General features: G+C 38.4%; 1 protein-coding gene across 2 annotated transcripts in view; it reads right to left on the reverse strand.

Moving 5' to 3' along the window:
• Positions 1-811: 811 nt before the first annotated feature.
• Positions 812-16,807, reverse strand: part of LOC129239432 (glutamate receptor ionotropic, NMDA 2B) — a 46,413-nt gene continuing 30,417 nt past the window's right edge. The window contains exon 9 of one of the 2 annotated variants that reach the window (XM_054874906.1): positions 812-928. In XM_054874906.1, the coding sequence (XP_054730881.1) occupies positions 886-928 (43 nt within the window). In that variant the 3' untranslated portion in view covers positions 812-885. The remainder of the gene's footprint in view (positions 929-16,807) is intronic. The other variant, XM_054874907.1, reaches the window with a different exon arrangement.

Below are 16,807 nucleotides of genomic sequence, written 5' to 3' on the forward strand. Positions count from 1 at the left end.
ACATGTTTGCATTAGATATTTCTCATAGATTTATAATAGTTTTTCGAATTCCGCATATTAATTGAAACCGTAAAGCTCACTAAATAATTCTGGCATTGCTAGTCGAAAACAAAAAAAATGCAATCTCACTACCACTAAACTCCAGTATCGTACACAAATTGATTTTCTGATGTGCGCGTAACACTCTTGTTGTTATTTATTGTTGTTGTTATTATTATTGTTATTATTCTTTGTAACTTTCGTTTTATTTTCGACTCTTTGTATTTATATTTTTTAATTTAGCTTGCTGTTGGCTCTTAATATTAATCACACACATACATATAAATAGTACATACAATGGTATTTTTGATGCGTTGCTGTTGTTTATTTGTTTTTGTTATGTTTTCATTTTAACTTACACATTACTCAAATTTCATACTTTAGCTGTATGCGTGTTAATGTTTATAGTTGTTGTTTTCATTGTTAACTTATTGCTATGAATCCCCACAAAATCAGTAAGGTGCACTCGTACATCAGTACAACAGCTGCATTACCTACTGCCCCTTATGCGCGCTCTCTCCCTCTCTCTCTCTCTCTCTTTCCCCACCTTTCCATTCACTAAGTAGAGAATCCATTCAAACCTCACAAAACATGATATTACCATTTATGCGCATTTCCAACTGAAATCGATTGCTTCCGCATTGTACAGATATTGGTTGGATGGCTGGTTGGCTGCTTGGATGGCTGGCAGATAGGCAAGCAAGATTCATTCGTTTTTAATACTTTAGCTCATCTTCCTGCTGCGCGTTTGGCTTGACGTGACGGCTGCTCTGTTGCCTTGATGGTCGTGTCGTTGTTGTTGATGATGATATTATCGGGCAGGTGGTGGGGTTGTGCTGTGGCTTCTTACAGCACCGTCTCCATTTCCGCAATTTCCGTTTTGTAAGACCTTAATGAATACAATTTATTATTAGATTTTATGAAGAAATACAAAAACAAAAAGAAAAAAAGGGAGCATACATATAAATTAAAGCAAAGGATTCGTATTTTTGGACACTAAGTTTATGGGTGCCGCGTTTGTGGTTGAGCCCAAGTATGGCTTATGCTGTCTATTCCTCGAATGACTGATGTTCTTCTACTGTCTGACTAACTGACTTCCAAAGGGCGTATGTAAGTAGGTGTATGTGTGTATGTGCATACCTGGGTTTGTAGTGTTTATGGGCGTCGCTGTCAACGCCGCCTCTGTTTAATTTGTTAGTTGGCTTCGCATTCGGTATATTTTTGTATGGTAGGTATGTATGTATCTATGTATGTATGTATGTATGTATGTATGTATGTATGTATGTATGTATGTTTGTACATTGAGGTATCAACAAACATATTCGTGCCTATTTTTTGTGGTCCATTGCGTGCGTGTGCGGTTTGGGATATTTGCCTATTCATGAAAATTATTTGATTGATTGGCTACTTGGCTGTTCATGGAGATGGATGTGCTCAGTGGTGAAGGAAGTGATGGGCGTCTTTGTAGTATTTTTTTGCGCATCTGAAATTTTCTGTACGCTGTTGTATATGGAAATTAATGTATGGGGGAATAACAAAAAACAAAAAAAAAAAAAAAAAATGGCCGCAATGTATTTTTTTCCCTTTTGGTTGCTTCAAATTCAGTCACTCTTTTATATGGATTATCAAGTTTTCAGCTTAGCTTAGACGTGAACTTGTGACATTTGATAATGTATTAGTATAAAGTAAGTTGTACTGACCGATTAAATAATAATCAATATTAATATTCAAAATTCAAATCTTTTCGGTTTCTCAACTGCCTGAGAAAGATTAGAAAGTTCTAAAACTATGGTAAAATAAAAAAGGTGCGCAACTAAGTTCTCGCTGTTTGCTCGCTCGGTCGCCCTGAAGTCTTTAAAACTCCGACGCATTGCTCGAACTCGTAGAAGCTGAGCCAAATTTGACAGTCGATATGATAGCTCAGAGATTAAATTCATCGCATAGAACAGTTCACAGGCACCTGGTTCAGTTGGGAAAGGTTTCAAAGCTGGGAAAATGGGTTTCGCATAGACTTTCCGTCGCCAACCTTCAGCAGAGAGTGAATGTGTGTTCTCAGCTGCTGCAACGGCTTGAAAATGAAAGTTTTTTGAAGCGTATCGTTAGTGGTGATGAAAAATGGGCCCGTTACAATAATCCTGTTCGCTAACGCCAATGGTTAGATAAAGATGAAACACCAGAACCGACACTTAGAGATGGCCTTTACCCCAAAAAGATTCTCCTGTCTATTTGGTGGGATATGGCCGGTATTGTTTATTATGAACTTCTGGAACCAAACCAGACTATAACTGCTGATTATTATTCCCATCAGCTATCTAACCTGAATGAGGGACTTAAAAAAAAATCGACCCTCTTTAGTGAATAGACGCAAAGTTTTGTTTCACCACGAAAACGCAAGACCACATACCGCAAGGCAAACATTAGGCAAGCTGAACGAGCTCGGATGGGAGCTAATGCTGCATCCAGCATACTCTCCAGATATTGCACTTTGTGATTGCACCTTTTTCGTGGACTTCAATCCCATATAAGTAATAATAACTACTCCTCAAAAGAAACTATAAAAAGCGATATCGAAGCGTGTTTTGGCTCCAAGGACAGACAATTTTTTGAGGAGGTAATTAAAAATTTGCCCAATCATTGGAAAGACATAGTAAATAATGAAGGAAAATAAATTATTGATTAATAAATACTTTAAACATCTTTTTTAATAATTTTAAAACCACTTTTAAAAAACGCACGAACTTACGGACTGACCTGATACAACTTTATTGTGAAAAAATGGTTACAAGTGAATCATTGAAAGTATTGCCCGCCCATCGCTGGCTAGTACTTTTTTCCATCTTTCTGGTAGATTCGTATACCGTCGCGGTAAAACTGTTCATCTTTTGAGGCTAACCACGGATCAAGCCATTTTTTGATGTCTTCATATGAATGGAACTGCTGGTCCGCAAGACCATGTGCCATCGATCGGAATAGGTGATAATCGGACGGCACAATATCTGGAGAATATGGCGGGTAGGGTAAAATTTCCCATTTAAGTGTTTCCAGGTAGGTTTAACCGAGTTTGGCAACGGGAGACCGAGAGTTGTCATGCTGCTCATGCCTCTTCGCGTATTGCGACCGCTTCTCGCACAGTGCGCGGGTCAATCGCATCAATTGAGGTCGATACCGATCCCCAGTGATGCGTGCGCAGTTCATAACAAATAACACCTACTTGGTCCCACCAAATAAATAGCATAGGTTACTTCGCAGCGTGAATATTCGGCCGAGACGACGACGTAGAAGCATGACCGGGCAGTCCCCATAAATTTCTTTTCTTTGGATTGCTGTAATGAATCCATTTTTCATCACCCGTCACGATGCGATGAAGAAGACTCTTCCTTTTTTGCCGCTGGAGCAGTTGTTCTCAGGCGAAAAAACGACGTTCAACATCCCTTGGTTTTAACTCATAAGGAACCCAAGTCCCCTGTTTCTCTTTCTGAATCATTCCCAAAGTATGCAATCGCTTGGAAAAGGATTGGAGGGTAACTCCTAGTACTGAAGCAAGCTCTTCTTGCGTTTGACACGGATCCTCATTGAGCAATGCCTCCAATTAAGCGTCTTCGAAGGTTTTTGGCCTTCCTTCACACGGACGGTCGTCAACATTAAAATCACCGTCTTTGAAGCGACGGAACCAATCTCGGCACGTTGTTTCACTTAAATCAGCATCTTCATAAACTTTTTGTAGCTCTGGATGCGCTTCAGCCGCCGTTTTTTTCGAATGAAAGAGAAAAATCAACACTTTCCGCAAATGACGATTATTCGGCACAAAATCAGACATTTTCACAAAACCAAAACAACTAAACTTTTTGTTGCTCTAATCATCACCATAAGACAGCATGGTTTTATTGGTAGCCGTTCAACGTCAACTAACCTTTACGCATACACCAACTATCTACTGAACTCACTGAATACCAACACCTGTGTTCATAGCATCTATACTGACTTCAGTAAAGCGTTCGATCAAGTTGACCATGACACCTTGCTATGCAAGCTCAGGAAATATGGCGTCTGCGACAAAGCATTAGACTGGCTTAGGTCATATCTAGCTGGTAGACACCTGCAGGTCAAAGTGGATGGCCACCTATTCAATGAATATGCGGCTAACTCTGGTGTCCCGCAAGGTTCTCACCTCGGTCCAATTCTTTTCAGCATATTCGTGAATGATATTGGTAATGACTTCAACTCGGAATACCTACTCTTTGCAGACGATCTTAAAGTTTATCGATCAATCACTAGTGTGCTGGATAGTCATCTACTACAGCAGGACGTCGATAATCTCTCTGATTGGTGCACAAGGAACAAACTGGATCTCAACTTTAAAAAGTGTGCTGTGATGTCCTTCTCGAGATTGCACACTCCCTTACCTGCAGTGTACACACTCAATGGTGATAAAATAAGGGAGGTGGATGACATCAAAGTCCTCGGTGTTACGATTGACACCAAGCTCACTTTCCACAAGCACATAGACGGAATAACTCAGAGAGCTTTTAAGATACGCGGATTTATAACTAGGAATAGTAAGAACTTCAAAAACCAGGGAGTAGGTTTGTCTTTTCAAAACTCTAGTTCTTCCAATACTGGAGTATGGATCCACAATCTGGTCTCCATACACTGAAGCAGGCATTACTAGAGCGTAAGCTCTGCAAGACCTTAGCCTTCCGGCATTCATCATCAACCATTTCAGCCACAGAAGATATCTACATTCGGTACAACATCAACAGTCTGCGGGCTCGCCGTCGCATAACTGATCTGGCGTTCTTCTATAAAGTGGTAAATGGTATTATTGATGCCCCAGAAGTACGCAGCTCCTTCGAGCTTGCTCCGGCTGGTCTCACTCTTAGGAATAGTCGTCTACTGAAAACAGTCGCTACCTACAAAAACTACGTCTATCACGGCCCGTGCAATAGAATACCCATTAGCGTCAACTCAGTTTATGGTGTTCTCGATTTCTACGGTGGAACCTACGATACTTTTCTGCAAAATGCCAAAAATGTCATCCTATAGTAATACCGGCGGTGAAATTTTACTTAGAAATTGAACGGTGCCTCAACCTACCAGATCATGACATTTTACGCTCTTGAATATTTTTTCAGTGTAAAAAATTGCTATACTCAGGCACTCCCGAAATCTCATTTGAGTTAAAGAAAAAAGGCAAATTCATTATCTAACACTCTTTAAGAGCACACCCTCTATATTACGCATTGTGATTTATACTAATTTCGGTAAATATCATTTCGTTTAATGACTTCACTTTATTTATTTCCACATTTGGTTGCAGAGATTCACACAACAACAATCATCTACTTAATGCTCTTTTAATTTTATTTGCTCTTCATATGCAATTGTATGAATCGTATTTGTTTTTTTATGCTTTGCTTTAATACCAATCGATGGCTCAGTAAAGCCAAAATCCCTTAGTAGTCATTTAAGTAATCATGTGAATAATGTATTGATTGTAGCGGCATCAAGTCCTTTATGTAATATTTATTTAGGTCACTTGAAGGAGAGCATGCACACATACATACGTATGTATTTTTGTATGTGGCCATGCAGGTGTGAATTATATTGGAACAGTGAAGAAAAAAAGGCTGTCCGCAAAAACAACTTTACATTGAATGAGTATAAAAGTAATATTGTAACGCTTCAGGATGAGCTAAGTATATGCAATTTTTTTTCTCTATCTTTTGTAAAAATAAATAAATTGCTTGGTTGCCCACGCGACAGCAGGTAACATAAATCTGGCAGTTGAAAAATATGGTTTTATCAGAATTAAAACGCGAATGTTGATTAATGGGCTTTTTGCTTTGTTTATTGTTATTGAGAGGACAAGACGTGTGCTTGAGTTCAGAGGCGAGTTGGAGAGGATCAAATGATAATGTTGCGGAGCAGAATAATGACTGCACGAACTTCGAGTGAGAGCAAATGTAAAAGGCATAGATAACGCGAAAGACATGGTGAAAAAAATTGAGAAGGTGTGCTCAGACCGTTAACTGGTTCTCAGTGAATTTGAGAGAATCAACTGATTGGCTGATGTAACCAGGGACATGAAAGCAGATTATTTACGAAAAAACTGAGATAGTGTTGGTGATATACAAAAAAAAAAAAAAATCAATGCAATCCATACTTATATATATTACTTCGTTGCCGCCTGAACAACGAGTGATTGGACTAGTGTGCGAGTGTGTGAATACGTGAGAAACGAGTGGGAAGAATTTTGCTGCCGAGTTTCCGGTAAAGTGGCAGCCGAAGTTATTCGCTCAATTTCGATTTTCACCATAACTGAAGATCAAAAATGGCTTGCTTGGGGATAGGGCCCACTAATTAATGAATTCTATAAGATAAATAGTTTACAATATCAACACTTCAATCTCGATGAAAAATTTAGAGCGCCACCACATAAATTGCACTAAAGATGCTGAATTGAAGAATTGCAGTTGTAGAAATAGGTGGTGTAAATAAGTTTTATAAAAAACAATCATTGGGGCGTGCACTTCTGTTAGGTGTTTGGTCGAGCTCCTCCTCCTATTTGTGGCGTGAGTCTTGATGTTATTCCATAAATGGAGGCCGAACGGCAGATGCTTTAAAGTGGCATAATTTTTGCGAATATGCATCTATCTTTGTCTGGCACACGCATTTCTTATTAATTTCCTAATTAACGTTTTAAGTAGTCATCTGATTTTCAGGGCAACTAACTCCGCTGACAAAGCTTCTCAAGGGAGAACAATTTTTCTCCATTGCCTTCGCTGAGTATGGCATTTTTAAACGTGAATACGCCTGATTACACTTATTTTGGAAAAAAGTAGAAGGCAATGAAAAGTATAACTTTTTGAGAGAAACTAAATTGCCATAAGTCAACTTTGTCAGAAAGAATTTGTGATCACCTGATCTACTTCCGCCGGAAAATCCGGTCGGTTAAACACAATCGCGTCGGGGATGGACAACTTTATTGCGGCAAGACGGTTACAATAAAATTATTTTTTTAGTGAAATGGTTCAAACGTTAAGAAGCGACTTGAGCGAAGTCCCCGACCAAGTGCCAATCAAATGGCGAAAGAACTGGAAATATTTGACCGTAGCATCCGCCGCATACTGAAACATGATCTCAAACTCAAGCCTTACAAGATCCAAAGGGCACATGATCTCACACCAAAGTAGCAACAAGCCAGACTTGAGAGAGCAAATGGGTTGCTTCGCTTGACCGAAAGCGGTCAATTTCCGAATATTGTGTCTTCTGACGAAAAACTTTTTCAAATTGAGCAATTCGTAAACTCCCAAAGCGATAGGGTTTATCTGACCGACCGTTCATACGAGAATTTGAGTCATCGATTGCCCACCAGGAGGCAGCACCCGTCACAGGTAATGGTTTCGGCCGCTCTAACCGCAGATTGGCGCTCTCCAATCTTTTTCATAGAGCCTGGTGTCAAGATAAATGCGAAATATTATCGGGAGAGTATTCTGGAGGTTGCTTTGAAGCCGTGGGCAGACAAACATTTCGATGGCAGACTATGGACGTTTCAACAAGACTCCGGACCGTCTCACAAAGCTCGAGTGAACCAAGAATAGCTAAAAAACAACGTTTCGAACTTCATAACGTTCACATTCTCTCAAATGGCTCCCAAATTCACTAGACGCAAATCCGATGGATTATTCTCTTTGGGTAATTTTGGAGAGCAAGGTCCGAAGGTCCTGTTTTTAGGCGCTGAAAAAAGCCATTGTCTGCGAGTGAGTCAAAATACCTTCAAATCACATTCGGGTAGCTGCGATTCGTTTCTGGACCGTCTCCAGTCCATAGTCAAGGCAAAAGGTGGTCATATCGAGCAAAAGTAAATTGGTTCTTAATTTTGTATTATTTTTACACATTTTTTACTTTGAATTGAATAAATGAAATTTGTCAAGCTAAATTTATGGCCTTTTCAATTGGTTACACTTCGAGTGCCGGACCCTGTATATATCTCCGTTTCTAATTTTTGCGTTTAAAGAAAGTGAGGTTAAGTCTTTATATTTTTATGGGTTCCTATAGAAAATTGAAATCGCTGTGCGTGTTCATTTTGCGTCGCTCTGCTTTTTTTTGAACTTTAACAATACTTAAAATACTACTGATTCAGTAGTCCTACCTGTAAAATGCAAATGAATGCCAAAATCTCATTAAATTAAAGGAGTCTTAAATGGTTTAAAAATTATGTTACTATATCTTGTACTCAATGCCGGTGAACGTGTTAAGTAAAATTTACGAATATTATATACACACACACATACACATGCAGTCAATTTGATAGCTTCATTCTGCTATTAAATTGTCATTTTAAAGCTCTTGCATTATTAGCTCGGCGGCATTAATTTATAAGCCTTTAGCTTAAATGTTGCGGTTTTGCACATAGCCACAATTACACTAACACTTTTGTTCAATAGTTTTTGTATAAGTCAACCAAATATTTTCACTTCATTAAACTGTGTGTGTATGTATGTATGCCTGTAGGAGTAAATGAGTATAAAGGCGAAAATCAGTGAATCTTTTTGATTGAAATTGAGTATGAATACAAATACAACACTCGTATGTATGTACAAAAGCGAAACTAAATATAAGCTTTGACACGTTGCTATTGTTATTGTTATTATTATTGTTTGCAGAGAGTTCTCTCCTACAAAAAATATGCACGTATGCACGAGTATGTGTGAATGTATGTAGCATATCAAAGCATATGAAAAGTTTATTTACAGTGCAAAGCGAAAAAGGGTATTCATTTTTTTCTTTACTTCATTTAGGAAATCCGTTAACGCAAAAGTTAGAAATGGATTATTGAGTTGACTTTGGCGCTGGAAAGTTGTTCCAAAATTGCACAACTGTGAGATTTTTCTGCTATGAGTGTAGAAAACTGATACTCAACTTTTTAATTGCCTTCAAAGAGGCGGAAACTGGTGCAAATTTTTGTACAGTAGCGAAAAAGCCTAAGTCCAACGACGAGACCAAATCATTTTGCGTAAGTAATTTTACCAAAAATTATTGAATTGATGCACTCAGTTTCATTGGAATACAAAATTATGCGAAAAAATTGCGATTTCCATGTCATTGTGGCAAAGCGCGATGAGATTATTACAACTTTTCAATTAATTTCAAAAATTTCAAAAAAATTCTTTTTATGTTTTTTGTTTGTCGCATTCAGCTGCGAGCTACAGGGTGCTAAAAAAGAGAAAATTCGGTACATTTTACAGTTTTTCTTTGATAAATGCAAAATTCCAAGCCAGGCCGCTGAAATTGTGAATGGTTTTTATGGTGCCGTTTCTTTAACAGTTGATTTCAATTTGGTTTCGTCGATTCCGTTCAGGCATTTTTGATGTTAAAGAAAATGTCGCTAAAATCACAGAAATAATCGAAGTTGGTTGGCATTTTAATAGTCATAGCTAGGATCTGGAGCTACAGATAGACTATAAAACCAATTTAAACCATTTGCACAAAAATTTTACTAAAAAATAATTAATTTCTTTCTCTCCAAACTAATGTTTTGAAACCTGCGTTTGAAATGCGTTTTTCTGGACCCCTCGTTTTTCATTTATTTTAAATTTATTAGAACTTTTTGGATAAATTATTTTAGCTTAATTTTCTGCTACCATTTTGCGAGTTACCATAAATTCAGTGTTGCCCATATTCGATGGACCCATGTGTTTTTTTTTTCAACCAAAGAAAAACACAATTCTTTTGATGTTGACGATAATAGTCATTTTATTTGGTTCAAGTAGATTTATTGACATCACTTTTTCAATATGATATCTCTCAAATGGCCGCCTTGTACGGCGTATTGTGCCCGTTTTGCAGCATTTTCAATAGTTTTAGCTAACATTTCGGCTTGAATAGCGGCTATTTCCTCACGGATGTTGCTCTTGAGCTCCTCTATGGTCTTTGGCATATTAGTATAAACCTTTGATTTTAAATATAATATTGTGCACCACCCATGCTATTACAATAACAAAAAATCTTTTTTTCTTTTTGTACATCTATTAAAAAATTTACTGCCCAGCGATGACCCACAAAAATTTTATTTAAAATTTTTTTTATATAAAGGGTTTTCTAATAACAGGTGATATCTATCGCTATCGAGAGATGATTAACGATTTTTTGTGGCCGGAATTGGATGGTATTGAACCGGACAACGTTTATTTTCAACAAGACGGCGCTACGTGTCACACAAACAACGAAACCATCGATCTTATATGGGAAAAGTTTCCGGAGCGTGTTATCTCTCGAAGAGGTGATCACAATTGGCCAACGAGATCTTGTGATTTAACACCTTGTGACTTTTTTCTTTGGATCCACGTGAAAGAGAAGGTTTACGCCAACAGTCCAGGGTCGATTCAAGACCTCAATGATGGAATTCGTGAGGCTTTCGAGGACATAGGGCAGCCACTTTGCAGTTCGGTTATGGAAATTTTCGTGAAGAGGATATTGTCCTGTAAGCGTGGTCATGTTGGTCTTTTGCCTGATGTTATTTTCCAATATTAACGGCATATTTTCCTCTTTATAATGAAATAAACATCCGATCATTTATATTAAAAAATACCATTTTTCTTTGAATATCAAAAAAAAAAACACCTCTTATTAGATAACCCTATATATTGATTTTTTTATGTAAAATGAATTTCTAGCCGCTTTATTAGTAGACAAATAAATTCCGAAGAATACCTCCTGCTCAAATATGAACGAGACGTTATCAATAAAACGGTCCGCGAATGACATATGGCAAAAATAAATTTTTTGTTTTTTGGTAGGACTAATATAAGCTTACATGGCAAATTTCAGCGTGATATGTCACATAGTTTGTTTTCTGTGCTACTGTAAACAAGTCAAGCTCGAGTATGTTCTTCGAATTTAACGATGGAAATTCAAGTTGAACAAAGAATTTGTTTGAAATTTTGTTATTCCAACAAAATTTCGGCTTCAGGCACCTTAAAAATGTTGCAGATGCTTGATTTGCTCCCCCTGGATCTTAAGATACAACAGGAAGCAATAAAAGCAATGTGTGGACTCCATAAATATGGTTTCTGGCACGAAGATGGAACTTCGGGACACAGAGAAATCTTTAAGTTGCTGTCGGAGCAGTATCCACTGTTTTTGGCACCTAAAGACGACCTGATACCCACTGTTTCATTTTGAAGGAAAGTTGATGTCAGATCACAATGGAGCAATCCAAAATACATGCAGGGAGGTTTGACGGATATTTTCTTTACCGATAGGTCAGAGAATGAAATAGGGTCTGGAGCCGAATGGTACTTAAACGATAGTAATAAGTATCACTATGCTATGAGGGGAATGGCAACTGTTTTCCAAACAGAAGTTTTTGCCATCCTAAAAGTAGCCGAATGGATAATCGAGAGGAGATGGAGCGGGAAACAGATTGGAGTCTTCAGTGACAGTCAGGCTGCATTGAAGGCCCTGGAGAACGCGAAGCAAACCTCAAAGATTGTTCAAGAATGTAAGAAGAAGCTGAATTCTGTCGCAAGACAAAACAGGCTTCTACTTATATGGGTTCCGGGACACTCCGATGTTCAAGAAAACGAAATTGCCGACGAATTGGCTAACTGTGGATCAGCGGTGACCCCACAGGGACCAGAGCCAATATTCGGAATCAGTCCCGCAGGAATCAAGAATTGGATCAGCGATTATACCTATAGGCAATCTACATAAAGAGCGATGGTCCGGTCTAGAATGCTGCAGAACTGCAAACTGTTTTGTGAAAAGTCCGAACAGAAAACTTTCTACTAAAACTTAGAAGGAAAGACATTCGGTTGATGGTCGGCATCATTACAGGACACAACCCAGGGGGTCAGCACATGACCACCATTGGAATCATCGAGGACCCGGTATGCCTGTTATGCTTGGAGGAGGCGGATAGCACTGAACACTTTCTCTGTGAGTGTCCTGCCTTTGCTAGAGCGCGACTACGGGTATTGGGTTCCGATGTCATGGGAATGAGTAGTACTCGTTCTCTAAAACTGGAGGATATTTACAGATTTGCCAAAGAATCTGGAAAATTCTCACAGGACCAACTATCTTTATCTCTGTCTCTATTCTTTTCTATCTCTTTCTCTGATACTTTTCTCCCTCCCTCCTTGACTATCTACCCCCTTTCCAGAGCTTTTAATACAATGGGCTCTTTAGCCTGAGTGTTTTAGGAGCCACCAAATCTCCTGGTGCTCCTTGGCTCGACCTTTTCAAATTCAATTCAATTCAAGCTGAACCAGATACAAAGAACAGCGTGTATCTTAACCACAGCAGCGCTTAACATCAGTCCTACTGAATCGCTCAATGTACTAACTCATCTGCTACAATTAGATATAAATATTAAAACAATCGCTACTTGCAGCGCGGTGAGACTCAGAGACATAGGAAGCTGGACAACAAGGTCGTACGGGGACCCTCGCTGCTCAAAAACAGATCAGACTACACAGTCCCCGACCTTAACTTCAAGAAAGGCTTTACGGTACGTTTTCCTAGGGGAGCCGAATGCAGCAAAGGGAAGGTGATTGGAAGATACGATATCGAAATTTATACCGATGGTTCTAAGATGAACTCTGGTGTGGGAGCTGGCTTCCATTCGGAGCCACAGACAGTCGCAGGCAGTCAAGCAGCTATGAAGGCCTTAGACTCCAACTACATTTCATCCAAACTGGTCTTAATTTGTAGAGAGGAGCTGGAATTGCTTAGCCATTGGCTTGAAAACACTCTGATATGGGTTCCCGGTCATAGGAACATACGGAGTAATGAGATAGCGGATGAGTTAACAAGAAAAGGTTCGACACTAGACTTAGCAGAGGCGGAGGCAGTTTCCACCCCACTCAACACATTAAAAGCATCCATTGCTTCACACTATCTTGCTTTAGCCGAAAGAACATGGAAGCAACTAACTAAATGGATTACAACAAACAACACATGGCCGCAATACGAAATCCAAAGGACGAATCACCTGTCAGGATATTCTCGACCAAACATCTCACGCATCACTGCAACCCTTACAGGTGATTGGAAAGTAGGGGAGCATGCAGCCAGACTCAACCTCCGCTTCAATCCCGTCTGCAGAAGCTGTCAAGCGGAAGGGGCGAAGGAAAGTCTTTTCCACTATTTATGTGAATGTCCCGGGCTAACCAGGGCACGACTCCGCTCCTTCGGTAAGCCTTTCCTACAGCAAATTAAGGAGATCTCAGACATTGAGATAAAGGATTTGCTGTTATACTTGGACCTCACTAAATGGATCTGATTGGGAAGCAAAAACCAACAAAAGAAAAAAAAGGCCTCATCACACGAGACAGCGGTAGTAAAGTAAGGAGTATTTCAGTGGAAATATTTAACCACTTCGACAACAACAACAACATGACTCTTTTAGCTAGCAGGTCCCACGTTTTACCGAAAGTCCTAAGTGCTTCGGCAATAATATTTTCAGTCAAACGTGATTTCTCCCTAAAATCTTAAAGTCTTTTGCTATGATAAAGAAAACTGAAAATACGCAGAATTTTAAATTCTGCAACTTGGAAAATAGGACTTCCATAACATAAATGCGTATTATGGAAGCAGGTTGTTTTACCTGTATTTTACTTCTGGGGAAAAAATGAATTTTAGGTGCGAAAACACTTTCACTGATACAGATTCATTCAACTTCGAAATGTATGGCCTGTGTGTGAATATCCACAAGTGAGAAAAAAGTACGCGCTTTTATACGAAAATTCTGTGCATAAAAGAAAACAGGCATCCATATGTACGCAATCCTCTCCGTACGTAGGTATGTATATAAATACAAGTAGCTATATTTCATTGCATCATAGTATGTGTGTGTATGCGTTTTTGTAACATTTCTCACACGGGCATTCACACCAGAAGTTGTATAAAATAATTTCGTTTCTCTTTTTATTTGAAAGGCAACATTTATGAAGCAATTTTCAAATCTCCTTTCAAATCAGAAGACAATTACAAGTAATTTCCTTTACAACCAACAGCGAATAGAACAAAAAGAACGAATAGATGAGATATTCAAATGAGGAGACATACACCCATACATTATTGTTTTATTGCTTTTTTAAGAGCGTTAGTACATGTGTGTGTGTGTGTGTGCATCTATGTACGTACGCGAGCCCACAAAAGTTGGGGCTTTTATACAATTTCCATTCACGAATTTGCATACGCATACTAATGCATACATACATATATAAATTCATATCATGAGGTAATACCTCTTTTGCAGCTCGGAGGGGAAAGTGGTAGAATGTGGAGAGGTGTTTTGTATGTAGGTGGAGCTGTGAGGCTATGCCGGTATAGCAGTACTCATGAGAGTTTTCTATTCACGAGCGTCATTCAGAAAAACAAAAAAACATGTGTTCTTACTGGTGCTCTTTCTTCTTGTTCCATTTGTTCGATGTGCTAAATACGCGTGTGTATGAGTAGCGTCTAAAGTATGTATATACATATGTGTATACATTTAAATATATATCTACATTCTCGTAAAAACAATTTCTACGTATGCTGCGCGTATTATTTGTGATGCTACTGAATTGCATTTCGGTTGACAGGCAATTAAATATTCACTCAGATATGGCAACATGAAACAGAGGCCGTGTTACTAAGCAGCAGAAAGGTGCGTGAGGTTGCTAATATCACAATCGGGAAACATGAAATCGTCTCAAAAGCTGCCGTCCTCAAATATCTGGGCATTATGTTTGATGCTAGGCTAACCTTTAATTCACATATTGAGAATGCAGTCGAGAAAGCCGAAAAAGTAGCAGCGGCACTAACTCGGCTGATGGTGAATTCGGGAAGGCGCGCAGACAACAACGCCGGCTGCTGTACGCCAGATTTCCAAGAAGTGTTCTTCTGTACGGTGCATCTATCTGCTCTGCTGCGCTGGATGAGGCCCCATACGCACGCGAAATGAGATTCTTGTACCGGCTTTAAGATATAAGGGTATGTAGCGCGTTTCGAATTACATCGGAAGAGGCAGCGCTTGTAATATCTGGGATGATATATGATGGTCTAAAAATTTCAAAAAATCAATTTTTTGTTTTTTTCGATATTTCGAAAGTATAGTATCTTACGAATATACTGTGAAATTTTCGTGCGGAAATTCCCGATAGTATAGCTTCCACAGCCCATTAACTAGGCAGAGAGCGGCGGTCAGCGCGCTCCTGTACTTCAAACTTTAAACTCATTTATCCCAAAATTACTTTTTTCGGTCTGGTGTTGTCAAAAAAAAAAAAAAAAAAAAAAAATTCAACCAAATCGTCTGAAATTTCAATATGTTATTCTCAACAACAATGGCTATCGCCAGTACTAGAATTTCAAATATTTTGAATGTGTTTCAGATAAATACAAAAACCAAAATGGACAACACCGTCCAGGTCCAATTTTTCGGGAGGGTCAATTTCAGTGATGTTTTTAAAATTATCATTATTATTAATTATTGTAAAAATTAAAATTATTAAAAAATATTCTTTTGAGAATTTAACACTTGAAAACAATACCAAAATTTAAAAAAAAAATTGTAAAAAACGAAAAAAAAAATTTTTTAATTTAATGTACATTTTTTTATTTCAATTAAAATTTTTTTTTTTTTTTATTAAATTTTTTTTTTTAATTTTGGTTGTAAAATAATAAAAAGCCAAAAAATTTAAATATCGTTTTTCACTTTTTTTATTGTAAAAAATCATAATTTCTGAAAATACCTTAAATTTTCGAGCTTTAGACCACCGGGACCCCTTAAAGAAATTAAAGATTTGGGGATAATAAGGGGTTTTATTTAAGCTTTGATATATGGCAGTTCCAGTATGAGCGACACACCTGACTTTGTCATAGTAAAGTTTGTTATTTTTAATGGAAATTATCTCGCGATTCTTCACACGAGTCAAGGCGCATTCTTTAAAGGTGGTGGCACTAGGCCAACAACAATGTTCTGTACGTCTGATTATCAAAGCAAAGTATTGAGGAGCTAAAAAACAAATACTGAATTCGCCTTGCTTCATTCCGGGCTGACAGCCACATGGACACGGCGAAAGAAAAAAAATCAGCAGATTTACCAACATCACCTTTAATAGATTCGCCTTGATACGAGAGCTACTAAGGTTGTTACTTTTTAGATGTGGCAAGATTAGTGTAAATATGTTAAATCTGACCTCGTAACGGGTGCTATTTATTAGAGGTGGATAAATATCGACGTTATGGTACTCGTACTACTATATATGGTTTGCTTTTCCAAAAAATACTATCGATGGTTTAGGACTATCGATACTATCGGAACTACCTTAACTAGATATGTAAATTGCTACCAGACATCAACAAAAAGTTAAATGTTTTAGCAGTTAAAGATCTTCAACCTCTAAACTAGACTATATGGCTGCAAACTAGATGATAAGGCTACCTACGCAGATCGTGTTGGGTTGCGTATTAACACTGAAAAGAAGATGCCATTATTGTCCCTCGACTTGTCGCATTCACAGTGTACGGACAACTCATCGAAAGTCTAAACAAATTTTTCTTAGGTAACCAATACACACCTGACGGCGGCGCTAATACTGCCATTATGTACAGAATAACGAAAGCCAGATCATCCGTCGCTATGCTTAGAAGCAAATGGTACTCGAAGCAGCTAACCACCACAACAAAGCTAAGCTATTTCAATTCGAATATGAAGTCTGTACTGCTGTATGGCTGCGAAACGTGGTCTGTAGCGGTTTCAACAACAAAAAAGCGTAGCGGT

Source organism: Anastrepha obliqua, chromosome 2 (genome assembly GCF_027943255.1).
Source record: "Anastrepha obliqua isolate idAnaObli1 chromosome 2, idAnaObli1_1.0, whole genome shotgun sequence".
NCBI lineage: Eukaryota > Metazoa > Arthropoda > Insecta > Diptera > Tephritidae > Anastrepha > Anastrepha obliqua.